At 35.2% G+C, this 27,834-nt stretch overlaps 4 protein-coding genes across 6 annotated transcripts; 2 read left to right on the forward strand and 2 right to left on the reverse strand.

Moving 5' to 3' along the window:
* Positions 1–3,431: 3,431 nt before the first annotated feature.
* LOC110727995 (mitochondrial amidoxime-reducing component 1-like) lies at positions 3,432–8,307 on the reverse strand. 2 transcript variants are annotated; one of them, XM_021907596.1, is made up of 8 exons: positions 8,079–8,307; positions 6,256–6,405; positions 5,895–6,038; positions 5,440–5,528; positions 5,293–5,357; positions 4,827–4,929; positions 4,017–4,127; positions 3,432–3,825 (listed from the first exon to the last, which is right to left on the reverse strand). In XM_021907596.1, the coding sequence occupies exons 1-8, from the start codon at positions 8,173–8,175 to the stop codon at positions 3,700–3,702; spliced, it is 885 nt and encodes a 294-aa protein (XP_021763288.1). In that variant the 5' UTR covers positions 8,176–8,307; the 3' UTR covers positions 3,432–3,699. The 2 variants fall into 2 exon arrangements, with proteins under 2 accessions (XP_021763288.1, XP_021763287.1); XM_021907595.1 differs by having other exon boundaries at positions 5,862–6,038; positions 8,079–8,305.
* An 819-nt stretch (positions 8,308–9,126) lies between these two features.
* LOC110727996 (BRCA1-associated RING domain protein 1-like) lies at positions 9,127–15,219 on the reverse strand. The gene is made up of 13 exons (XM_021907597.1): positions 14,541–15,219; positions 14,380–14,433; positions 14,176–14,246; positions 13,844–13,930; positions 13,506–13,726; positions 12,412–12,708; positions 12,173–12,273; positions 11,366–11,555; positions 11,174–11,271; positions 10,716–10,821; positions 10,333–10,498; positions 9,893–10,011; positions 9,127–9,630 (listed from the first exon to the last, which is right to left on the reverse strand). Exons 1-13 carry the CDS (start codon positions 14,630–14,632, stop codon positions 9,307–9,309), a joined length of 1,926 nt encoding a protein of 641 aa, XP_021763289.1. The 5' UTR covers positions 14,633–15,219; the 3' UTR covers positions 9,127–9,306.
* Positions 15,220–17,645: 2,426 nt separating this feature from the next.
* Positions 17,646–21,470, forward strand: LOC110727997. 2 transcript variants are annotated; one of them, XM_021907598.1, is made up of 5 exons: positions 17,646–18,481; positions 18,585–18,685; positions 19,020–19,061; positions 19,192–20,617; positions 20,699–21,469. In XM_021907598.1, exons 1-5 carry the CDS (start codon positions 18,386–18,388, stop codon positions 20,801–20,803), a joined length of 1,770 nt encoding a protein of 589 aa, XP_021763290.1. In that variant the 5' UTR covers positions 17,646–18,385; the 3' UTR covers positions 20,804–21,469. The 2 variants fall into 2 exon arrangements, with proteins under 2 accessions (XP_021763290.1, XP_021763291.1); XM_021907599.1 differs by lacking the exon at positions 19,020–19,061 and having other exon boundaries at positions 20,699–21,470.
* A 1,008-nt stretch (positions 21,471–22,478) lies between these two features.
* LOC110727998 (MDIS1-interacting receptor like kinase 2-like) lies at positions 22,479–26,872 on the forward strand. The gene is made up of 2 exons (XM_021907600.1): positions 22,479–25,801; positions 26,212–26,872. The coding sequence occupies exons 1-2, from the start codon at positions 22,534–22,536 to the stop codon at positions 26,574–26,576; spliced, it is 3,633 nt and encodes a 1,210-aa protein (XP_021763292.1). The 5' UTR covers positions 22,479–22,533; the 3' UTR covers positions 26,577–26,872.
* The last annotated feature ends 962 nt before the right edge of the window (positions 26,873–27,834 follow it).

Raw genomic sequence — 27,834 nt, forward strand, 5'->3', positions numbered from 1 at the left:
CGCCTAAAATTGGCAAGGCCGGATGCCATGGCGCTCTGCCTGCCTGGCGGAACATGCTGATAGTAGGGGGCTCTCCCCAAGCGCCTGGAAGCACTCGGCTTGGCCCAGCTTTCCCCCCTATCCACTGCCAGGGACTCTCTGGCAGAATCTATGTTTGATCTAGCCTCCTCTAAAGTTACGGAGGCATTCTTTGAAGAAGATGACGAGGCCGACTCGTCATCAGAGCTCTCATCAGAGCTAGGGGACCGCCGACTGGTGCCAGCGGGGTCCTCCCCTAGACTCTCTTCCAGCGCCTGTCCAGAAGGCCCGGGTTGATATTCTTCATCCGCCTCCCCCAGGATTCCATCACTGGGAGTTCCACTAGATGTGGGCGAATGGTAATAGGTGGGGGTAGGAGGAAGATAGGAAGGGCTGTCAGGGTGTTCCGACAGCTCACTTCGAGGCACTCTTATTGAGCCGTCTGAAAAAACAGTCGACCCATCCGAATGGTAGAAAACTCCATCGGAGCTACACTGCCTTGTTGTTCTTTTGATTCTTGCCATAGTGTCCTGCACAGACACGGAAACGGTCGGATTCGGAGAAGTTCGCAAATCAGGGTCTTTGGCCAAGCATTCGGCACTGCTAGTTCTAGATTCAGCCGTCCCCGGTGACCGGCTGATCACTATCCTACGCCGTGCCGCATGCAATTAGGGAGCCATTTTTTCGAAAACAAAGAAAAAATGAAGAGTAAAAAGAAAATACAGGCGTTACCTTTAGAAGAAGGGAGAAAGACGCCTGGTTTACTAAAGAACGGTCGGACTGGTAGCCGAGTGTCGGATGCTTGAAAAACGCTTAGGGAATTTTGAGATTCTTTAAGTCAAAAAGTCCAAGATTCTCCAGAGATTCGCCAAGGTGTGAATCCAAGAGGGGGGGTCAAACCTCACTATTTATAGGGGGGTAAAACCCTAATTTTTTCCCTCCAGTAAATTTTTGAATCTGACCACTCAGGTACTGACACCTGTCACAGGAGTCACGTGCAATGCACGTGACCCCTGTGAGGAGCAAATGATTTGGGTATTTTATATCCGGCCAGGTGGCCCAATCAGAAAGTGTCACGTGTCCTCCGTATAGGTGCCATTTGGACCTATGGAATGATGACACGTGGAGGGTGGACTCTTCTCCGTCCTACGTGGACTGAAGGTCCAGTAGGGACCATTCAGGTGGCGACACGTGTCACACAAAAAGTGCTTCAAAATCCTTTTGGCACAGTGACACGTGTCACTCAGGCATTGGCCCTGGGATGGCGGCCTTCTAAGGCCCAAATCCCGAGGCGCCGCAAAACGACGTGACCTAATTCCTAGGTCACCAGGTCCTAGGAAGGCACACTTTTCAAAAGAACCCTATAAATAAGGACATTATGTCATTTATGACAGGGAGAGAGAATTTTTGACACGCAATACGAGACAATACATCACTTATCTCACTTTACCTGAGCTTGGAATCCAAGCAGATAACTTTACTTCCGCACGTTTTATTTCCGAACGTTTGCTGACTTAATCTTCGGAGGCGGACCCCCAACCATCCGGAGGTCTGTTTGCTTTGCAGGTACAGGCGTCCTCGGTTGAATCCAGTTTCAGTGTTGTAACTCTCCCGAGGGACAAAAACCCCGAAACAATTCTAACGTCAAACACTCCACATATATGTCAACCTCTCAAATCTAGAATCCTATAACTTTTACGTAGATTCAAAGTAAAATTAAGATCAAGCTGAAAATATTCACGTTTCTTTGAATAATTCAACATATTCTTGATGCACGACTTCGTTTTTGTATTTTATTATTATTATTACATTTACGATTTGTATATTATATAGTAATAATAAAAATTAAAAAAATTAAAAATTAAAATTAAAAAAAATACAGTTAATTATATACAAAGACATTTATTATTATTACTCTGTATTGTTATTATCATTTGCAATAAGATATATATATTAAAAAAAAAATTTGTTAGTTGGATTGTGTTTAATTGGCAATTTATGTACTGTGAATTAAATTATTATGTCCACGCGAATCAAAATCTGAATCGAATATTTTTCCGGGGTCGGTTTTGGATCGGGTCGGGTGTACGTGTTTTTACATCTTTACCTATGAAATACAATAAATCATATCTTCTCTACATAAATATATTTTATCTACATATCCTTTAGGACTACATATAAGCATTAAATACACACTAAAAAATTGTGTAAAGTTAATAAATCATGAAAATATAAACACTATTACACTGATTTACGAGTGTTTTTTTTATTATGAATTTCTATATTTATACCATTTTTAAAATTGTATTAAATGATAAATCATGAAAATATAACATTACCCTTAATTCCATTTTATTACCCTTAATTCCATTTTATTACCCTTAATAACTAATACTCCTACTATTTGGTTTTACCGTTGAAATTCATTTTCTTAGTTTTTAATGCACGCATTTAAACATTGAAAAATGATAAACATAGGACTATGTATAAGAAGCTAAAAAAGAAAATACTCTGTATTGAAGATAAATTAACATTTATTACACTAAGGGCATGTTCATATTTACTTAATTTCAGTCCAGTTCAACTCCAATCAGCTCAGTTCAGTTCAGTTCAGCTCCTAATTTCTCTCTCTCATAAAATATTCATTTCAGCTTAGTTCAGTTCAGTTCAGTTCAGCTCCAATCAGTTCAGTTCAGTTCAGTAAATGTGAACAGGCCCTAACTAGATTAAACCATGCATTGCACGGGGTTTATTTATACAAACTTTACCAAAAAGTCATAATTTAATTACAATAAGTTTACCAAAAAAATAATAGATTTTTACCAACTTTACCAAAAAGTCATAATTCTAATGACAATAAATTTTACCAAAAATAATAGATATAAATATTATAAATAGAATTAGTAGTAAAAAGTATGAAATATTGTGAAAGAAATTAATTACACATGTAATAGTTATAATGGAAAATTTGATATTTAAGGACATTTATTTAGATTTTATACAAACTAAAAGTCATAATTTAATTACAATAAGTTTTTTTTTTAGTAAGTGGTTTTGGAGGGAAAACTTTTTATAATATTTTGCCAAGTGTTATAATGTAAATTGACTGATAGACTTAGTAATAAAAAGTATGAAATATTGTGAAAGAAATTAATTACACATGTAATAGTTATAATGGACAATTTGATATTTAAGGACATTATTTATACAAACTAAAAGTCATAATTTAATTACAATAAGTTTTTTTTAGTAAGTGGTTTTGGAGGGAAAACTTTTTATAATATTTTGCCAAGTGTTCTTAAGCTTCGCCTTTAATATAATGTAATTGATTTGTGCATGATTTTGTTATGAATTTCCAACTTAATTCCATTTTAGGAAGTATATTTATTCCTAAGGGCTACATATATCATTACTCTTTTATTAAACCACTCTTTTATTAGAAGCTTGGACAAACAGTGCATCAAATGTACACCAATGTTTTTACTGAAAAACATGATACCTTACAAGATACATAGAGCTAAATAGGTAGAGCTTCTGGTAATGTTTGTCTATCACAGGACAATGTTTGACATAAAAAAACACCACAACACGTATTTAGATATTAAAGTACCTCCCTTAGCTTATACTCTGGCACATACGCGTATTTAAAGGTACTGTAATACAATTTTGTGTTGGGTGATACTATGCTGCAGCCTCTGCAGTTGAAGAAACTTGCTGCAAAACGTGAACCGGATCTCCCACCTGAATAACGTTGCCCCTATCCCTGGTAGAGCAGTCCTTACAAACTAAGTGCTGTCCTACATAAATCTGCATCACGATCTCACCAAGTTATCATCTTACATTATTGCTATGAAGTCAAGCGAATTCAAATAAGCATACGCATATATGGCATGTTTTATCTGAACTTATTAACCCTCTATTTGAAATTGTAACTTATATTTCCTAGAAATAAGTAGAAGCAAGATGAACAAAACAAGGCCTGAGATTTGATAGCATACCTGCCCTTGAGGTTTTTTATTCGGAAGCAAGACTTTATCTGATCTGAGTTCCTTGAGGGTTTCATTTGGCTCTGAACCAGCAATCCCTGTTTCTTGATTGATCGTAGGTATCTGCAGTATGGTCAAACCAACAGTCCCAACACCATAGGGCAAAAGAAGGGAGGGTGAGCATTTGACAAAATTTTAAAACTACATATATGTACACATTGAATTTGAATAACGTGTCTTAAAATCATACCAAGTACTACAACTGGTATGAATCCTAGTATAATTACATCAACAGTTAAAATCATGTTAATAATTTATCTTTTAGTCTTTACACCTTAATTCGTATTATACCTATGACAAATGTATACATTTACTCATGTCTTCACATAATAACAAGGTACGGTATTGGAAAGTATAGTTTCAATAATCTTACAGTCATTAAATAAATGAATAAATAAACAACAAGTACTTGAAATATAATATACTGGCAGTATCCTTAATTTTCAATCAGGCTGCAATGGTCATGAGTTTATGACGTGCAAATAATGCAATGTAACACCTGCATGATGCAACTCCCAATGCTCCAAAATCATTAGTTCACTACTACCTTCTTGAGTTTGTTATCTTGATCATGACCACAATTTTGCTGTTAATGTATTGATTTTACGACTTGATACGAAACACATCCTTTATTTAACCAAATAAATTAACTCCTTTGTAAAGACTTTAATAAATTCTAGTCCATGCTAATTTTGTTATTGAGGATTAATGTAATAAAAATTTCATTAAGAAAATGGTTATGTAAAAGCAAAAGTTGTTTACCTTGCAACGTGAACAAAGCCTTACGCCAACAAAAGTTGACTTGTTGATTTTGATCTCTTTCCACAAGTCTTCAGTAAATGGTCCACAACCATCAACAAGAATGCTGCAACATCAAAAGCAGGATAATGGTATCAGAAATAAAAGCAAATCCAAGAATTCCAAAATGAGATGATGGTATAGTATATGAGCTACATCTTATTTTGTATGCTTCTTTACCAAAACTAGGATCAGACACCTATACTCATTAAATTAACAGCACAATCAACTGCGCCTTTTTTTTTTTGGGTGCAATGCTAAAGCCTAAAAGCATACTATTGCGAAGTATTACTTTATAAGGAGCAAGTACAAAAGAGAATGAAATACAGAACAAAAGAAACAGAGATATCCTGTGAATGGAAAACAGATTACTTATGTTGAAATTATCTACATCACAAAATTTTGAAGACATCAGGAAACTTATTAGTACTTGGGTCTAAAACGGTTTATTGGTACTGGCTCCTTGAGAGATTTGTTCAGTGCATCTAGTGAGCCCTGCACAAGACATGCTAGTGAGATCCTTCATTTAAAACTGGCAAATGAGAAAAAGTTCATTTTATAATTGCGTATAATTAACCTGGGATATCAGCAGGAAAGGAAACTGGTCAGAAAACATGGTTTTATATCCATTAGCAAACTCAGGGTCTGTCGCTCTAGTTTGCGATGCTGCAGTAAAAAACACTACAGTATAAGTTCTCTCATCTACTATGTAAATGCGTGGAAATGAAACCCTATATAGGATAGTCCCTTGTAATTATCATAACTCACAAGAGTATTTTGCAATGACCTTCACATAATATATATCTATATGGGAGCCGAAAACATGGCCTTACCTTAAGAAGAGCTAATAGAATCCTATACTAGGATTTTCTGCTGAAGATAAGCTCTTAATATGCAATTAGATACTACAAAATTAGACATACTCAGCCATTCTTAAGGCAGATCTTTCCATGACTTTTATAAGACTAATCAAAGCCATAAAAGTCAAGCAGGAAATACCTGGATCAAATCGCACCAACCGACTTGGCTTACCAATGTAATTTGAAAGCCATTCAGCTGCTGTGGCTCCTTCATCTAATGCAGAGCCATTCCAATTCCATACAGACACATGCTCAACCATATCACGAGGCTTACTCAGAGAAACCTTCAGTGTATCCATCCCTGGAGCTCTTATTACTACAGGAGAAAAATTACACACATCAAAGACAAAACATCGCTTCAATTTAATTTAATTATGAGAGGGCCACTACGTCACCTCATCATCTTGGGGAATGAAGATCAAATGATATATACTTCGTATATGTTAAAAATATCACAATCCAATGGCCAATGGAACTGTAAGGTGCATACGACATCACAGATAAATTTGTAGGGTGAAATTACAAAGCTTTACCCATGTATGAATCACTTGAAGGTTCCCAACTCTCAGAAAAAGCTTCGGAAGGCAACTCAATTTCAATCAGAGCAAGCTTTGGCTCAACCCTTTGAGTGATCATCCTCCCATTTGCATTGACAATCATCCATTGTCTGTCCCACCGAAACCCTGAAAATTGTGAGCACAAAAAAATTTAAGTCATAACCTGCAACATTGGACTGCCCATAATTTACCCTAAAGTGGTATTATCATTTAAATAAATGAAAATCATACATAAGGTTTTTCAGAGCAAGATTCTTGATTCTGATTCAAAAATCATAATACTAAAATGCCAAGGATGTGAAGTCTGAACAATAACAGTTATTTAAGTGCAATGATTTTCTTCATTAGGATATCTACAAAACTAGCCCACATTTTGATGATTTGATTTCTTACTCTTCCATCATTGGAATGTTAAAGAACATCCACCCTTCCTTACAATTGTTAATTCCTACCCTCATCTTGTCCTAAAGAGTTACTGTAACACAACCTATCTGCACAATTACATACTCTATGTTCTCGTGTTAATTAGATTCATATAATCTCATGGGGTAGTTAGTTAGTAGCTACTGGTAGCTTTGATTCCCAAAGTATTCCATACAGTCTGAGTTAATCCCATTTTAGATAAATTTCTAACACATGTTTGTAGTAGAATTTTGACAATTTCCGTGGAAGAGTAAAACTAAAGCAAGTAAGCAATTCACTCTAGGGAAAAATCATAGATACATATCACCCCTGACTTCCTGAGCATCAAGCAGTGCGTTTTTGCTCGCAAGAACAAACTTACAGATGTCACATCTCGTGGTACTAAGCCCCAAGGTATAAACGCAACATGAACATGAAACCAAGACACTTCCTTTGTATCTTCCTATTGACAAAGTCTCGGTCACCTTTTGGTCGCTAAAGGTGACTAAGGCCCTAAACCTACTGACAAAAGGGACAATACAGTGTAAAGTAACAATATATGTTTATGATGGCTGCATACTTGGCTACTGGCTTAAATTAATCAGCGTTTTTTTAGCAAAACTTATTCTGTTGAGCTGCTTCCTGGTGTTAATACCTTGTTGGGATTTTGCAGCCAATTTACATGAATTTCAGTACGATTTTGAGTGTTAATCAAACCTTGATTAAGTCATGCATTGCCTCGAGAAGTCGAGAGGTCTTATTTCATGAATTCCGAACAACAAATTCTCATTCCTTCCAACTCCGTAATATTTACAACCAAGCACAACATTGGTCTTATTTCATGGATTCCCAACAACAAATCCTCATTCTTTATCCCAACCTCTATTCCCCTGAAATATTTTATACACACCCGATGTACCGTACACCCAACTAACCCAAATTAGTTTTTACTCTTCATTTGATGATTAAATGAAGAACAATCCAAGATGAGAACAAAATGCTTATGGATGTACGTTCACCCGTGTGTATATAACAATCTCTCCTAATACTCTCATCCCTACCTAGCAAACGCCCCGTTCGTATCAAATTATCAACCAAACAACTTAAAAGAAAATTCCAATTACAAAAATTATCTCCCATGATATAAAACTTCCAAAAGAATCCAATTCTCATACTAACCAAACAATCACTTAAACTCTAAAGGGTAGTACTCCATATCCAAAAACTCGGATTAAATCCCGTCTACATTATTATCTACGCAATCCATAATTTATGCAAAATATAAAGAAAATTCCAAGAATAGACAAAATTCTGGTAATAATTAAACATTTAAACATAAACTCATGAAACTAATTGTAATCATAAACAATCAAAAACATTAGAAAGAGAGAAAATACCAGTAGAGGTGATGGGTGCTTGAGAAAGTGAAATTCCTCGACATGATTTAATTGGATAAACAAAGATTGATTTTACTCTCCCACTTTCTTTTTCCATTCTTTTTTATTTTTTTTTAATTTTTTTTATTTGAGAGTATTGTATTTTTTCTCTTACATTTGCTCTAATATTTAGCTCACAAAATTTTGATTGTCATCCTACCTTTATTTATCTTTTCTATATCACAGAATTTTCAAAGAAAGAAGTTGATAGTCCGTAAATTGTACGCATTGAATATTAAAAAGGGTAAAAAAAAAAACTAAAATTAATCTTCATAGCATTTCATTTAATTGAATACGACATGGATTATGTGTGTCATGTGACTCAACCAATTTGCCAAAAAAGTCAAAAACTTTGGTATCAACAAGACCACTCGGATAGACATCGTTTGATGTAATTAATGTTTATGTTATCTCAATATTTTCTCTTTTATGGAATCGGTTCGAAAAAGTATAAATGTAACGAAAATTTATTTATAACAAGTATGAATCATTTTTTTTTAGGGGGGAACAAAGATAAATTAATAGTTGTTCTCTTCATCTTAATTTCAATTCAGTTCCGTTCCTAATTTCCTTCTCTCTTAAACAATTTAGTTTAGCTCAGTTCAATTTAAAATAGGTCCTTAGTATCTCCTATCTATTTTTTTTATTTCTTGTATAGCATAGTGTTTTATTTTTAGTAAACACAGGATTAATAAATCAAGACCAAAAATAAAACATATTTTGTACTTGAATTTTTTATTTTAAATTGGATACTAACAGGCTTTGACAAATAGGTGACACCAGACCAGACTACATCACTACACTGTACACTGCAGCAGCAGCAGCAGCAGCAGCAGCAATGCACCTGAAGCATTTTTATGTTAAGAATGAGGCAAGCAGATGTCTAAAAATGTAATACTAAGTGTTCATTTCAAAGCAAGGAAGAAAAGATAATGAATGATCCCATACTGATCAATTATATAATTATATTAACAATCTGCATAAACTCGATCATCTAAAACGACTAGCACAACAATAACCTATCAATAATTATTAGCTGTCTTACAAGTTACAAAGCTATTGTAGTTCTAAGTGGGAGGACAGAACCCTCGTACCTCAAAGACCCATCCATAACTTACTTAGTCTAAATATTTTTGTACTATACTAAACCCTATACATTAATAGAGATGTTCCTTTTCAGTTTTTATTTTTAAACAAAGGGCTGCAATGCACCTGACGCAATCGAATCCAAAATCCATGTATGAGCGATCACCTGAGAACCATTCTCTAGAGCTAGCTGCTGTACCATTAATTGTTGTTGCAAGACCTCATTAACCTCTCCTGTTGTATCATCATTATAAACTAGTATTGTAGTCGATGGATGACTTGATTCATTGTTAAATTGTTGCAGTTGTTCTTCACTCTTGAGGATAGTACCTCCTGCTGCTTTTACCAGATTTTGCAGATCATTCTTGTATGCTTCCACAAAGCCGGCAATGAAAAAGAATCTCAAGCTGCTGAAAAGCTGTGGTGCCTGTTAACAGAACAGTATAGCTTAAGTGGAGCTGAAATATGTAAAACTGTTGTTTGTATGAATGGAAATTAACCAGATTATGGCTACAATCTTAGATATTTTGATCATTGGAAATTTACAAGTAATATTCTGAAGTCAAATTCAGTAATATGCAAGAAAATAGTATTTTTCAGGTCAAGTTAAATAAACCAAACATGTACATGGTTCAAAAGAAATGTAATCCTCTAGGTTATAACAGTATCTGAGAACAAAGAGAACTTACATTTTTCAAAACCCTGAGCCTGCCAGTTTTGGGACCATCACAGCAGCCATGATTGTCGAGGATAATTTCATACGTTGCTTCATCTACAGGACATTTTGATTGCATGCATGCTTCAACCCCTAGACAAACCATCCAATGAGGACTGTTATGAGATATGTAGAAACTAAAGCGTGTTCTTTTTGGTTCATATCTCTAGGAGATGCAAATACAGTTTTAACATAAGATTAATGACCCAAGAGTTCTTCGAGTTTCATATGATGGGAGTTGCCGGTGTATGGTATTAAACCTTAAGAGCATTTATAATTACAAGCATCAAACTTCTATTACCCCAATAATCCATGTTCGAGATTGTCCTCTAAGCTTCATTGGCCATGCTATAAATACATAATGAAAAAGTTTTACTATGACAATAAACTATGTTAGAGCAATAGAGAGCTTACAATCAATATTAAGCACCCATCTCCCATTAAGAATGGCCATGAGAACTTTCAGTGTCCTACTACAAGCACCATTTGCATCTGTTGCTGCAACAACATGAGTAACATCTGGGGTCCATGCCTTTGTCACTGTTGCTCCACATAAGTTTGCAAACTTCACCAACTTATACTGCATGAATAGGTATAAGAGAATATGTTACAAAATTATAATGCAAAGGAATATTAAAAGTGAGCAAAAAAAAACATGAAGCTCAATAGATTTGGACCATCTAATTCCTTGCTCTCTAATAATTTTTACGTGCAGTAGACAGTTAGCAATTAGCTTTAAGGAACAATGAAGGGAAAGAAGAAGAGTTTGTATACATTAATAACTAATAAGCACAAACCTTTTCATCTGCAGAAAGGGCAGATCCACATAGAACCCAATTCTTGGCTCCAGTAGGTGATGTAGCCCAAAAATCTAAGTCACATACGCTTTTCTGCTCAATAGATCTGAAAACCAGGTGTCAAAAATGACTAATTAGAAAATACTCAAAAGTTACAAAATAGCACTAAGAGCTCATTATTAAGCTAAAATTGAATCTTGAGAGAAAAATTAGAAAACTAAGAATCATTAAAAGATAGTTGTTCAAACAAGTTTGGAAGTTTTATGTTTTTTGTTATTATCGGCATAATATTATACACTGTGTGGCTGAGTGTAGGCTTCAGGACCATAGACAAGGAAGACTACATTGCCCATGAGTTGTGCAGACAAGAACTTGCACTTAGTCAATTCATGTATCTTAAAAGTACTTAATTTTAGTCCAAAGAATTTATCAATAATGCTCAGGGCCAAATATCATACATTTGAGTTGATGAGCACTTTTTCACTACAGGCTTTTTGAACCTCTCGCCAGGGAACTTTTGGGAAGCATGAGCAGGACAAAGCATCAGAAATTTATCCTGTTAAACCAACAGAAATACTAATTAGTCCCTCTTTATGGCCAATGTAATTAGAACAAATAGGTTTTGTGTAATATATACAATGAGAACTCACCATATCCCATCTGCATCCAGCAATCTCATATGCACAAGGGACATGATAAGTTTTCCGACAGGATTTCGCAAAACAACCAAGAGCAGCTCCCTTGAGCCCACAGCTGGTGCACTTGAGTTTTCCAGCTCTAGCAAGTTCTTTATCTAAATTTTTCATTGTAGTGTCATTCTCGTAATAGATTTGAGGTGCCCTGCAATTACAGATATTACGGAAATGTCAATCTATGTAAAATTATTTTGATTCAGAATCTGGTCTACAAAGTAACAAAAGCACTTGCTTAAGAAGTTTTTTTTTTTTTTTCCTTCGAACACATTTAAGCCAAGATCATATCTTAGCTGTGATAAGAAACACCGTGTTTTTTATGCCTAATTGACTAAGCATCATTATCAAGCCACTGTGAAAAATCGAGCATCAGCAAACCACAGTTTTACAAGAGGGGGGAGGGGAATATAAGCTTCTAGGAAAGTTAAGCAAGTAATAGATCTAGGGAGATTATTCAGCTTTCAAGATCAGAATGTTTTGACCACTAAACATGTAATGAGTGGAATGCTATATTGTGACCACATAATCATCTTGAACATATATGGGTTCTGAAGACTGAAGCAATAACCCTCAGGATGCCAAGCCAAGATTCATCCTGAGGGTTATTGCTTCAGTCTTCAGAACCCATGAAGTGGTTTGCAGACATGTGTCAAGAATTGGTGCTAAAGTTCAGACAGTTAAACATAAATTTGAAACCTCTGGTCGAAAATAAATCAACTACTGTAATGAGTAAATATATTCATATGGTTTTATAAGATCACCCACCATTCTATGCAGCTTTGGTGCACATGCATTATATGAGATTGGCCAGCCTCACTGCCAAAAACTTCTCGTTCATTATCAAAATGCTGCATTGGTCCACTACCCTACAAGAGATAATAGAGTTTAAAATAATTGTGGATAATTCCAACTGCGCACACAATGACACAGCATTGTACATAGAAACTAAAATGAACCAATCAGATCAACAAAGACACAATAATATAGAGTATAATTATTGTTACCTCTGTTGTCTTCCAAGTATGGCAAAATGCACATACATAATTAATTAAATTTGCAGTATCATATATGACTACTTGGTTGCTAGAATCTTTCCCAGTGTTGGTCATGTCAGAGCCAGCAGAAGCAGCAATTTGCAGTTCGGCAGTTGATGGTGTCATACTACCCTGGCAATTCTGTGGCTGACCTTGGCTTAGTAGCTGCTTTTGCTTCTTTCCAAATTGATCACTACTTTTCTCTTGAACTCCATAATCATCAGCAGTTCTCTTGGCAGATTTCTTTGTTGGACATTTACCTACAGACTGCAAGCATAATTTTTCAGAATCAACCATAAAAAGTTGCAAAACAAGTAAATAAAAATGAAGTACTCCGTATTGTAAGGACATATGCAACTAGTCAGCTAGACACTGGCCAGGAACCAGGATCCAACTGATACATATAAATATGTACGTACTATACCTAAAGTAGGGTTAAACGAAAAATTTAGGACAACATAATAGCATAACTGGGTTCTAAAACCAGAAGGTCCACTTGCTGATTGATTAGTGTTTAACCATTCAAAAAGCTCAGAGAAGCAGCAGATTTGAAAATATAACAGAAACTATCAAAAAGCACTACATTCTTCCAACAATTATGCTGTTGGATTTGGGTTAGTTTTTATCCAAAATTGGTAATTTTGAATGCAGCATATGTTTTTTAGTCCAGAAAATACATATCTGAAAGCATGATTAGTCTACCAACAAAAATTCTATGTCACAGCTTAAATCATTCAATTGCGTGCATTGTAATCCTTCAATACCCAACAAGAGGCCATTATGTGCAGAAGAAATGCTATTAATTCAGGTAAACTTTGTCAATGCAGGACAGCTTGAAAAAATTTTGATTGCAAGCATTGTACTTTATCAATGCCAGAAAATAAGCCATTTTAGGCAATAATGTTGACCAAAGTACAGGCAGAAATGCTATTGTGTCAATGCAGGACACTAATCATTTATTGAAAACATTGTAATCAATTAAGGCCCAACCAAGAGGCCATTTCAAGCAATATTGATAAACAAAATGCAACAAATCAAGGAATTAGTATAGCAACACAACTCACATCATAGCTGCTTCCTGGCTCACGACAGTTAGCATCGACGCCCTTGCTAACATCAGAGGATGGAGGACTGTCCGGAGACGACTCCATCTGATTCATTTCCACATCAACAGCCTCATATTGCTCCATATTCCCACATGTACCGCTATTTGAGTTCCCCGGTGGAGAGGATTCAATCTGTCTTTTGACCTGATTGGAAAATTTTGTATTACCCCTTCTGGAATCTAAAAACAAAGAACAAGGGCGTTGTAAGAAGCAATATACAATATATGGATAAGTGACTAAACCACTAGACCTCGAACAAAAATCAAAAATAAAAGTTTAGTTAGTATAACATATACCTGAATTAAGCATATGAGTAGAGAAAGATGCATCCATACTCTTGTAGATGCTCACCACATTTTCAATAAAAGGCGCTCGCCTTAGATCTGCAATTGATGTTAACATTTTCACCCATGTTTAAAGATAGAACAACAAAACAAGGGTAATCTAAGCTAGTATTAGAGATAAAGCTTGTTCATTTATACAAGATATTTTTCATACGAACAAAAAGATAATTATAAAACAAACCCTTTTGCTAATTAGCAAAATAATCATAATACATCGAGCAATAGCAGAAAATATACATTTAATTAACAAATTTGGGAGAATAAATAAAGTTGATAAAAATTACCTTGTTCAACATAGGGTACTTTGCAAAGGGGGCAATCTAAACCAAATAAATTCGATTTGGGTACACAAGAACTGCAATTAATTGAAAAACCCAGATCAATTTACCTTCAATTAACACCAAAAATCAAGACATTTCATAGATTCAACATCATACTAAAAAGGGTAAATAGAAATTTTTTTTTTCTTAAAAAAAAGCACAAATTACCTGCAGAAAATGTGGTCACAAGGTAACAACATTGGTTTATTATACTCCTTCAAGCTGCCAAAATTAACAAAAAACTCATCAAAATCTGGAAAACTTTCAAATTCAAAATACAGAAAAATACAAAAAAAAAAGATAGATAGAAATGGAAAGGGGGAAAATACCAAAGAGAGCATTTTAATTCAAGCCCTAATTTTTGAAGATGAAGAGCCCAAGGATTGAGAAAATGAGCATTGCGAGCTTGAGATTCCGCCATTGTTGAGCAAAAAAAAAAGGTGAGAATGAGGTAGAGAGAGAAAGGGAAGTTAGAGAGAGAAACGAGGGTTAATGGTGAATGAAGAAGGATGGTATTTTAGGGTCGTTTTTTATTTCATGGATTATACAAAATCCCGCCAATTATTTTCAACGATTGCAAATTTTGCCGGGAAATTTTGGAACAAATTAATCTGAAATTTTCAAAAGTTTGGTGCCAATTTTTTGGTCTGAAACTTGGTAATTTGAACCTTGGTACTATTAACGTTAAACACTAGGTGAGGCTATTTATTCTTAATTTCTTATTACTGCAATTGGAATCAAAAGTAAATTTATACAAAAAAAAAAATGAATATTCATGAGAAAAAAACAATAAATGTGTTTAATTCACCTTATTTTCACTGATCTTAACTTACCTGAGCTTATCTTAACTTATTAAAACTTATCAGAACTTATTTTAGTTATAATTGTACATGGGTAACTCTTATCAAAACTTATTAAACTTGAACTGAACTTATTACACCTAAAATAAGTGAACATAACATAACAGACCCATGTACTTCATAAAATGATACCGGTTAATAGTTACGGAGTGCGTTTTAATTATTTTTTAAATTAAATAATTATTTTATTTTCCATGCAAATCATCCCCATTTATCAAAATATTTACATATTCCCAATGCAACTATTCTTATTTACAAAAAAAATTACCTACTCACGATACAAATATTCCAACTTTTAAATTTAATTCAATGCTTGTTTTCCACTATCTTATTTTCCTTACTAAGGGTAAAAAAAACACCAAACGTAACCTTCTTTTGAGAGCGGATGTATTTTGGGAACGGATGGATCGAAGTGCATTAATAATCTTGTTTTTCATAACAAATGAATATTATAAAACAAAAAAAAGAAGGACAAAGAAATTAATTATTTTGCGATTGGGAAAAGGAGAATAATGATTTTAAATTGGAATAAAACAAAGGAAAAAAATTGTATGGAATAGTGACAATGGCCAAGTAATAAATTTTGACACATTTAAGAAAATAGAGGAAAATTGATTGGAACTTTCTAACCATGGGATAATTTTTAGATGAGAACTATTAATCTTTGTAATTATGAAATGGGAAGATCATATAAAGGGGGAAGGATAGTACTCCGTATTTCAAATTGATTGCTCAATACAAAGTATTTGAGGTGATTGTAACTTTTGTGAGCGGAGCCAACTAGCCAAGTCGAGCATTAGCTAAAACGCCAAGTCAATTTTTAAGCCAAAAAACATGCCCTTAATTAATAAGATAAGATACAAAAGGCTTGGATTTAGTCTCTCAATGTGTTTATAGACCTTAACCTTCAAGATTTTGCTCATGGAATAGTGGTTAGTTGCAAAAAAAAAAATCAGGCTCGACCCAGCACGGTGCACGGACGAGCACACTTTTGTCCATAGCCTTTCGTCTTTTTGTGATACTATATGTGAGCAGATGACAATACTAAGGGCATGTTCTCATACGTTTATTTTCAGTTCAAATCCTAATTTCCTTCTCTTATAAAATATTTATTTCAGTTCAGTTCAACTTAGTTCAGTTCACCTGAGTTCAGTCTATGAGAACAAACCCTAATACTAACAGTGACAAGATAAATATTATCAAGGCAATATTTGAACTAGTATTGACAAAATTGTTTTTAGCGTTTAATCAACATAAATTCATTTTTATGGTACTAGTTATCTTTACTCTACTTACTACTTATATACCATAATGAATCCTCTTTTCAAGGTTAATGTCCACCATGATTCGCAATAATAACTGTTTACTAAGAAAGTTTTGACCAATACTTGAACTTAGTTAGCAATGGAACCTATAGCGTCCTTCAGCTTCCGACTTTCCCAAGATAGCTAACCATAACCCTGTCTTCCTTATATCAAGCTCAACACGGATCTAATTTGTGTTCTACCTTAGACCGTATTTTCTACTTAAACAAGTTATTTTGTGTTTATGATGAACTTTTAAACAACAAAGTAATTCATTTGAGATATAAAGGTTCCAGAGGATAGTGTTCCCTCTTGAAAGAAAACTTTTTATTTAATAAGGAAAGATTACGACACTCATATCTTACAATGCACAAATTGAAAGCTTAAACAGACATGAACTAAATTAGAATTTCTTTACTTTAAGAGAAATGGAGAACATATATGTCTCTTAAGGAGAGTATTTTTCTCCAGATGACTCTCTAATGTTTTCAGAGAAATGTTTTAGCTTACTCCTTTAACTCTGTTTTTCTTCTTATTCTCTCATCTTTTATATAGCAAAGGATTCTCATTTTCTATCGACACTCATGACTCAGGCAAAAATATTTACTTACTCCCAATGCAAAATTTCACGTTTTCAAAATTAATTTGATGCATTAATACTTTATACTGTATATGACATCTAATGTTTGCTTTTCTCTATATTATATTATTATCTTTCTTACTAACCGTATAAACTCACCAAATTAAATAAATGGTACGAGTTTGTTATTTGCTATCCTTATGCATGGTCGAGCTGAGTACTCTATTCATTATATCATGTTCACTTACATACTCCTTTGACCAAATCTCGTGAGACCAATAGTCTAGAGGGGATTGATTGCCATGGTTCATTATTATATCTATGTTATATTATTAAGCCAGTTTGTATCCAATCAATCAATTGATTATTGGATAAAAGTGAAGCCTAGCTTGAAACAATGGCTCATATATTATTAGGCAGGCCACTTAATTAACCCTCGATTATTGTAGCCTCGACCTTTGCTTTCCTTATTACTATAAAAAAGACTTGAGTTATCAGGATATTTTTTTTTATATAATTAGGACGACAAACCCATCAAAATTCACAAATTTTAAGTGCACTTGTAAACAATTAAACACCTTGATTTTTTTTGTGTTCTTGAAATTTCATATCAATATAGCATAATGTTTAAGCAACAAAAATAACCATAGGGTTGAAAATAAATCAACAACAAACAAATTAACAGAGTGTTTATGAGGAGTTCCCTCTAGTTTTTATTATTATTAATTTTTTTTTTATTGATTAAGAGAGTTTTCTGGTTCCTTCTACAATTTTTCCTTTTGGAGGGTTTTGTAGCCTCATTTTTTTTTTTTTTTAAAAAAAAGGTTAATTGTCCTTCATTCTCATTCCTCTAAGTCATTATAAAATATGATAAATGGAACAAATCAAGTCAATTTTTAATAGGAATTGGGTTCTCTCTCAATAAATTATGTATAGAATCGGTTCGGGTCATATTACCTGTCGTGTCGATAATAATCAAAATGCTCTATCTAAAGATAATCAAAATTTTGCATTTTTATTTTTTTTAAAACAAAATCCCTAAATCTAGGATTAATCTAATTAACAATCAAAATACTCCATTGCAAGAAAACAACTTTCTGATGACCCCACCAAGAATAACAAACACGCTTTCAAAAACACTTCCTCCCTCCACTAACCCAATTCCCAACGGTCATTTCCTTTTCCCCAAATTCAATCACATAAACCCTAACCAAACAAACACCTTCTTCCCCACCAATCTTCGTTTACCGTTTTCCCCCTTTTCCCCTTTTTTCTGTTCATGAAACGCTCCTCCATTTTCTCTCTCCTCCCCAATTCTTGTCTGAATCTTTTCAAACCATGAAAGTTCTCATTTAACCCAAAAAATTTTCTCTGAAAACTCAATTTCGTCGCTTTTCTTTCGATCATCTTTTTCACTGTGTTTTCTTACAATGGGTTGTTTTCTTGGGTGTTTTGGTTCTTCCAAGGATGAATCAAAGCGTCGGAAAAATACCCATTTCGTTTCTCATCAAAACCCACCTACTCAGGTTTGTAAGCTCACTCTTTATAATTTGTCGAATTTCTTTTGATCTTTATTTATAATTTATTTTTGTTGTTGATTTTTTGATTTATTTTCTTTGTTTGTTGTAGGATGTTCGAAATCAGTATAATCCTGTTTATCCTACTCCCAATTCATTTCCTAATCGAGAATTTTTTGACAACCCAATTGATCTTCAAGTTCCTAAATCTTGGTGAGTATTCCCCTCTTTTTTTTTTTTTTTTTTTTTTTTTTTTTTTTTTTTTTTTATCATGTTCGCTTAATTTTGTTACTTGAATTTCACCTTCTTGTCAGTATTTTGGCTCAATTTTGTAAAGGGTTTCTGTATCATATTAGGGTTTTTTTGAATTGTACTTTTTTTTAAAAAAAATTGTATTGGGGAAGGGGGAAAAATTGTGTTAGTACATTTTTTGTGGGTTTAACTAATTTTATGTCTAGTTGCTGTCTGTATTTTACTAGTGATTTTGTTGTTAATTTGCAATTATGGTTTTTTGATTATGATTGTGTGCTGTTTTGATGTTCTGTAGTGTTAAGGTAGTGGCGAAGGAACAAATCAGCTTAACTGATAAGTAAGTTTTTGGGTAGTTCTCTGTTTTTTCCCCCACAATTTGTTCTGAAATGATACTGATTTCGGTTTTATTCCTTGGTATTGTTGGGTTTGCAGTGTTTTAATTAGGTTTTGTGGGTTATTGTATATAGGAATAAGCTAGAGGATCATCAATTGAGCTTGGGGATACATAAGAAAGTTACTTTCGATTCAGATGTTAAGCCCGAGGAGCATTTGAGTTTGGGGTCACGAAAGAAAGTCACCTTCGATTCAGATGTTAAGCCAGAGGAACAGTTGAGTTCAGGGTCGCAAAAGAAAGTCACCTTCGATTCAGATCTTAAGCCAGAGGAACAGTCGAGTTCAGGGTCACAAAAGAAAGTCAGCTTTGATTCAAATGTTAAGCCGGAGGAACAGTTGAGTTTGGAGACAGTAAACAAAGTCAGCTTGGACTTAAGTGTAAAGCCAGAGGAACAATTGAGTTCTGGTATACGAAAGAAAGTCACGTTCGATGCAAATGTAAGTCCAGAGGAACAATTGAGTTCAGGTACACGAAAGAGAGTCACCTTTGATTCAAATGTTAAAGAATATGAGCATATACCCTATGCTGAGCCACCAGAGAATATGGTTGAGAGTGAAATGGGAGGTGAGAATGTGGTTGATGAATGTAGTATGAAACCAACCAAATCATCTTCAGTGTCTGAAGGTAGTTCGACTTTGTCCAGTTTGGGGTCATTCCCACCAAATCACAGGTATCAAAATTGTAGAGAAAGTGATGATGAAGATGAAGAACTTGACTGTCAAGTAAGTGATTTGGATGACGATGAAGATGAAGATGAAGGTGAAGATGATGAGGTCTATGATGATGAATACAGTGATGATGAGTACCATCTGAGAGAAGTCCAAGACTTTTCTTGTTCGTCTGTGGAATCAAGGACTAAAAGTTCTGGGACGTGCTTTGTCGATGATGGGCACAATGATTATATGGATCATGATTCTCTGGAGAGAGGAGCTGTAACTCCTGTAGTGTTCAACCGTGGTGCTCGAGACAGGGCTGGCTATGTTCATTCAGTGTTAAATCCTGTTGAGAACACAGCTCAATGGAAATATGTAAAAGTTAAAGGACCACAGCTCATAGAAGAGCAGAAGGAGAATTGTCTAGTGGATCTAAGTTTTCAACAATCTTCACTAAAGTCTAAAGCAATATCAGATGAGCCTAAACATGAAGTAGCAGTTGATGCCAGCCTATCTACATGGATAGTTTCCTCTCAGAAAACACCACCTGGCAACGCTGTACCCATAAACATGGAGCCAATATCATCTGGGGCAAGTGCATCTTCACATGGTTCTAATTCTGTGAGAAGTCAGGAGGAAAGGCCCATTTTGGGCGCCTTAACAATTGAAGAGCTTAAGCAATTATCTGCCACTTCTTCCCCAAGAAAATCACCTAGTCGAAGCCCAGATGAAAGGCCATTACTTGGCACCGTTGGGGTGCACTGGAATGATAGAACCCCTGTTGAAGACTATGGTTCTGTCTCTTCGTTTAAAGGGATACCAAATACTACTAGCAAATATAGAGAGGTATACATGTAATGAGCTTACGGGATCTGTTTTGCCCATGAAAAAATTCCCAGGGTACTGATGGATTCTACAATATTGCAGGATAACAGGGTGAATTGGCATTCTACTCCTTTCGAAACTAGGCTGGAGAGAGCTTTGAACAAAGGTGCTGCTGAGAGTCATGCTAGCCGTCGTGTGTGTTTATAGAGCGTATATGGTTTCCTATTGGGACGGGAAAGTATATGTGAAATACTGATATCCTTGAAAATGTGTTGATTTTCTTCATTTGTTCCTCTTGCTTTGTGATATATATATATGCTGCAAATACATCATACTGTGAATTTTGCTGAGGTTGTCATTTACCACTGTGTGTGTGTGTGTGTGTGGAGTGGTAAATAGGCCTATAGCTGGTTGTAATTCTTCATTGGTTTGTTAATATAGTCAATAATGTAGAGTCTTGTTTAATCATTTTTTTCTTCAATTTTTTTTTGTTTGCTGTTGCTGTATAACTGTATAATCCTCTTTAATGATCTGTAGTGACTGTTTCTATAGTATTCGAACTTGGGTAGAGTTGACACAGATACATTTGGTCTACGCATTAGATTGGTTGTTATATACGGAGTAATTCTTTTTCTTTTCAAGTTCTAGGTTTCTGGAGATGAGGGTATAGCTAGAACACTTAGACGTAGTTGTGACTTGTGAGGGATGTTTTGACACTCGTAAACAATGATAATTGATTGCAGCTTTCCCTTCCAACATGCACTTCGAAGTGTTGAGGGTCCAACACGAGTACTTGTGGTTAAATACGGGTCTAAGGAGTGTTCATCAATTTAATATCCTCTGACTTTGAGATCTATTTATGTATGAACATGAGGTGCTCTGTTGTTAATATGGCTGCCGCTTGTTAACTTTTGAAGACTATTTTGTCCTCACAAGTCTTATCCAACCAGCTATTCTTCATAGTATAATTAAATTGTAAATCCTTTTTTGGTAAAAAGAATGACTTTTTTTTGGGTGTAACATCAACTTGGCTCAAATTATTCCGGCTCAAATGTCAAACAATAATCATAGTAGAAAAAAGACATGATTTTGAACTTATAATGCCATGAAATTTGGTTGATGGTTTATAGTTTCATACGAATCAATTTTGGTTGTATTAAATTATCAAGTATAAGATCCTCTCTTCTTGAATTGACGGTTTGAATATGTATGGTAAAATAAGAACATCTTTTGAGATTTTATTTTATTTTATTTTTATACATTATTATATTTAGTGATTTAATCTTAAGATATATAATGTAGAATTTTTTTTTTAGTAAAAATACAAAGTAACACGGGATATTATTTTATGAAAAGATGTGACCATTATTGAAAAATAGAGTTTAAGTAACACGGGATATTACTTTATGAAATGATGTGACCGTGAAAAACAGAGTTGAAGTTATTAGCACGAGTCGAAAGACGTTGATGGCTTATGCCAGATGAAGTTTTGGTTCTTTAAGAAGTGTCAAGAAGTGATATGGTTCGAAATGTAAATACCAAGTAGCAAAACAAGTCTTAAATGGCATAAGCCAACATTCCAAAATCTTATAGATCTAGATTAAAACAGGTTTATACTAATCTTTTTATACAAGGGGCTGAACATAATCCAAAAGAAGAAATAGTCATAGAAAATTGCAACTTGACATTATTTAAATTATTACACAGCTAGATATTTCAGCAATTCAAGGTCCATATGAACATAATAAATTCATCTATTATACAATGCATAGTTGACCATTCCCTATTATAATATATAAAGATTACATCAGTCAAAATGAACATGCATGAATAATTGAATACTATTCTATATTCATCTTTAAATTCAAAACCAGAATTTATTTGTACCAAATATAAGGAAAACAAACAACTCATATCTTTTTCTTTTGTTTCTTCAAATGGGTCACAAAATATTTCTGATTTCTTTCATATTTTTAGCACTGAATTTTGGTTCAATTTCAGAAGCAACATTGACTGAAGCACAAGCACTTATTAGGTGGAAAAATTCCTTATCTCCTGTACCTGATTCTCTTCTTTCATGGAGACTTTCAGATGCACAAAACCTCTGTAATTGGACTGGCATAGTCTGTAACAATGTAACTTCTGTCAGAAACATCAGTTTAAGCAGTCAAGATCTTTCTGGGAGTCTCAGCAGCTTCAATTTCAGTGCATTTCCAAATTTAGAAAGTTTGGTTCTTGACAGCAACAATCTTGAAGGTCAAATCCCATTAACTGTTGGTAATCTTTCTAAGCTTACTTACTTGGATCTTAGCACCAATTACTTTGATGGGTTTATTCCTCAAGATGTCGGTCGATTGTCAGAACTTGTGTATCTTAATCTGTCTAATAATAACCTGAACAATAGTATTCCTGTTGAACTTAGTAGTTTGGGGAGGTTAAGGTTGTTAGATATTGGAGCTAATTATCTTGAAACTCCTGATTGGTCTATGTTTAGTCCTATGCCTTTGTTAACCCACTTGAGTTTTGGGCTTAATGAGTTAACTGGGGAGTTTCCTAGGTTCATTTTTAGGAGCAGGAACTTGACTTACCTTGACATGTCCTTTAACTATTTAACTGGGTTGATCCCAGTTTCTCTTTTTACTAGTCTTCCAAATCTTCAGTACCTTGATCTTACTAATAACTCATTCAGTGGATCAATATCAACCAACATTTCCAAGTTATCAAGTCTAACTGAGCTTCATTTGGGTTCGAACCAGCTTTCTGGTACAATCCCTGATGATATCGGTTTGATCTCTGGACTCAAAGTTATTGAGCTGCATAGTAATGTTCTTTCTGGTAGCATTCCTTCTCCCATTGGCCAACTTAGGAACCTAGAGAAATTCGATGTTCATTCGAACAGATTGAACTCTAGTATTCCCTCTGAGCTTGGCTTATGTACAAACCTTACTTTTTTTGCTGCTGCTGGGAATTCACTTGCTGGAGAATTGCCATTATCCTTGAGCAATCTTAGGAAAATATCAGCTCTTGGTTTATCTGAAAACATTCTGTCTGGTGAAATCTCCCCTTATTTCCTTAGCAATTGGACCGAGTTGGTTTCCTTGCAAATTCAGAACAATAATTTCAGTGGGATTGTCTCACCAGAACTAGGTCAACTGTCAAAACTTCAGGTTCTTTTCCTTTACAATAACAGTTTCACTGGTACTATACCCTCAGAGATAGGTAAACTGAACAACCTGGTAGATCTTGATTTTTCGACAAACCAACTTTCAGGATCAATTCCTTTAACCATTGGAAACTTAGGCAACCTCTCAACCTTACAACTATTCTCTAACAATCTCACTGGAAGAATCCCACCAGAGATGGGGAATCTCACGTCGTTGACTGTTCTTGATATTAATTCTAATCAACTCTATGGCGAGTTACCTGAATCCTTATCACACCTCACAAATTTACAAATTTTTTCTGTGTTCACCAACAATTTAACAGGGGAAATCCCACAAAATTTTGGTGAACATAGCCTTTCTCTTACCAATGTTAGCTTTTCAAACAACAGTTTCTCTGGGGAATTGCCTTCTAGGTTGTGCAGTGGATTCAAGCTTGAGCTCTTAACAGTTAACGGCAACAACTTCACTGGCAAGGTTCCTGATTGTTTGAGGAATTGCACAGGGTTAACTAGAGTCCGTATGGATGGAAATCAGTTCAATGGGAATATATCAGAAGCATTCGGTGTATACCCAAATCTCACTTTCATCAGCCTAAGCAAAAATCAGTTTGTTGGTGAGATCTCACCCAAGTGGGGAGAATGTGGAAATCTGACAAACTTCCAGTTTGACAGTAACAATCTTTCAGGGGCAATACCAGCAGAGCTTCAGAAGCTGCATAATTTGCGTGTTCTAACTCTTGATTCAAATGAACTAAGTGGGACAATACCTGCTGAATTGGGAAATTTAAGTTTGTTGATCAACCTTAATATGAGCGGGAATCACTTGGAGGGAGATATTCCGAAAAGCATTGGCAAGCTGCAGAATCTTCAGTATCTTGATTTATCAGCAAATAATCTGTCAGGGGAAATCCCTCTAGAGCTTGGGGATTGTGGTAGTATACTGAGCTTGAAGTTGAATCAGAATCGCTTATCAGGAAACATACCAGAAGAGCTCAGCAACTTGGATGAAATTCAAGTTATGTTGGATTTGAGCAGCAACTCTCTTTCTGGCCCAATCCCTCAAGACCTTGACAAGCTCACTTCCTTGGAGAAACTCAATCTCTCCCACAACTCTCTCTCAGGGGCAGTCCCACCATCACTATCGAACATGCTTAGCTTACAATCTCTCGATTTATCCTACAACAACTTGTCAGGTTCAGTCCCCAGTGCAAGATTTTTCCAAAATGGGCTGTACATGGGAAATTCTGGCCTTTGTGGGAATGCAACAGGAATACCCACCTGTGACCGCATCAAGTCTCACAACAACCACAAAAAAGTTGTTATTGCTGTTGTGGTACCAATTGCCTCCCTTCTTCTCCTTGCAGTTTGTGTAGTTGCATTATGTTTATGTTGCAGAAAGATCAAACAGAGAGATATGGAGAGCAAAACTTTTTCAGATACAAGCGATTCAGAGTCTTTGATATGGGGGACAGAAGGAAGGTTTACCTTCCGAGAAATTGTCAAGGCCACTGATGACTTCAGTGAATTTTACTGCATTGGGAAAGGTGGTTTTGGCAGTGTATATAGGGCATCTTTGATGTCAGGTCAGCTGGTTGCTGTCAAGAAGCTCAACATGTCAGATTCTAGTGACATCCCCTTGGCAAATAAAAAAAGCTTCGAGAATGAGATAAGGGCATTGACTGAGGTTAGACACCGGAATATAATCAAGTTATATGGTTATTGCTCTAGAAAGGGCTCTATGTATTTGGTCTATGACTATGTTGAACGCGGCAGTTTGGGGAATGTGTTGTACAGTAAAGAAGCCAAAGAAGGACTAGGGTGGGAAAGAAGAGTGAATACCGTAAGAGGGTTAGCACATGCAGTCGCTTATTTGCACCATGATTGCACCCCACCTATTGTTCACCGTGACATATCCATAAACAATGTCTTGCTTGATGATGAATTTGAGCCTCGACTATCAGATTTTGGCACAGCAAAGATTCTCAGCACAGATGCATCTAGCTGGACCACAGTTGCTGGTTCTTATGGATATATGGCCCCTGGTAAGTCTCAAGCTTGTCTTCCATATTCATTGATTTTTCAAATTCTATCAATCCTAATATTAGATTCTTTAGGTGAAATTTCTTAAGATCACCTTTTTCATATGTAGCTAGCATAATCTATTAATCTGTTCAGTCTAGGTAATATCGGTTTACACATGATCATTATGTGCACTTGATATTGATACACGAAAACTTATGAAGATTTTAACCTTCACTATAGAATTTGTATTTCATATTTGGTCATATTTCTGCATTTGACATTTATTAACATAAGCCTCTAAAGATTATGTATCATATTAGTCATATATGTTCGGTGTTTGGTAATTTTGTTCTTGGAAATCTAGTTTTTTGTGGTTGAACATGTTCCTGCATCTGACATAAATCATCTTATCATTGTTTCCCCTTTGCAGAGTTGGCTCTAACAATGAAAGTGACCGAAAAGTGTGATGTTTATAGCTATGGAGTGGTGTCATTAGAAGTTATGATGGGTAAGCATCCAGGAGAACTTCTAACCTCATTATCTTCTGTAGCTGAGAAGCGCGAAGCACTACTGAAAGACATTTTAGACCAAAGTCTCTCACCACCTACAGGACATACAGCAGAGGAAGTGGTAACTGCAGTCACATTAGCTCTATTATGCACCAGTACAGAGCCAAATTCGCGGCCTACAATGCGTTATGTTGCACAAGAACTATCTGCTCGGACACACAATTACCTCTCTGAGCCCTTTGAAAGTGTAACACTAGGCAAATTGAATGCTAATCATCCAAGATGATCAGTTAAAGAGGTGATGAAAACTTAACTTGCTGAATCTCTCTTATGAGTTTTTGAGTTGATTACTTGTTATACAAACACTCAGTTTCAGATACAGCATACAGAAAAATTATGTATATTTTGCAACATACATATTACATTGTACATATGCTTTTACTCTTTGTATATATTCTTATTCAATACAAAGTACAACGTATAATGAATATTTTTGCTGGCTGATCCTCTCCTTCTTTTGATATACTTTACCTTTTTCTTTCCGTTTTCTAGGCTTTAGAAAGTGACAAAGAGTTATTGTACTACCCCCGTTACAGGTTATGTGCAACGATTAAACATTTTCCCTCTCTGCTTTATGTCAAATCGTTGCACATAACCTGTAACGGAGGTAGTATTAATGATCAATGACTCAATGAGTTATTGTGTTAAACTACCTTACTCGGACTCGGGTACCCATGTTTGACACGGATATGTGTCCGAGTGTCTGATCAGGCTATTTTGTGAAATAAATTCTAAAGAAATGTTTAAGTGTCATATGCATTTCTAGGTATCGAGGATATGACACGAGTACTTGAAGCTAAATGAAGAGTCCGAGTGATATAGGTATTACTCCCTCCGTTTTTAAATACATGCTCCATTTAAAATATGGAGGTAATGGGGTTGGTGGAAGAATAAAAAAATTAAAGAAAACAAAAGTAGTGGAGAGAATTGGAAAAGAGAGAATATATGTTGGGACCACTAGGTGAGAGAAATTGATTAAATATTGTAAAAGTTTTCCAAATAAGGAAATGAAGCAAGTATTTAAAAACGGCCGCAAATGGAAAGTGGAGCAAGTTTTTAAAAACGGAGGGAGTAAGTGTTTAGTATGTTAACGAATATGATAAGCGTAAATATTTTTTTTTAACAGAAAAAGTGCTTTACAATTTTGGCCTTTTATTTCTTGGGGTCCTGTGCAATTGCCTATGACCAGTAAGGGGTGAACACCGGTCCAGACCCGGACCGGATCGGGACTGGTTTGGAACTAGACCGGATTGGACCTATAATTAACCTGTGATGGACCTGTTTCAACCGGTCCAGTTCCGGTCCAGACTTGAAAATTCAGGCCCGGTTTAGGTTTGGACCTGTTTTCTTTTCTTTCTTTTATGGCCTACTTTGGACCTGTGTTTGAACTTGTTTTTGGACCTGTTTCAGCACCTGTTTCAGCACCTGTTTTTGGACTTGTTTCATACCTTCTTTTGCACAAACTTTTGACCTTTTTTTTCATT

This window comes from Chenopodium quinoa, unplaced genomic scaffold (genome assembly GCF_001683475.1).
Source record: "Chenopodium quinoa cultivar QQ74 unplaced genomic scaffold, ASM168347v1, whole genome shotgun sequence".
NCBI classification, from domain to species: domain Eukaryota; kingdom Viridiplantae; phylum Streptophyta; class Magnoliopsida; order Caryophyllales; family Amaranthaceae; genus Chenopodium; species Chenopodium quinoa.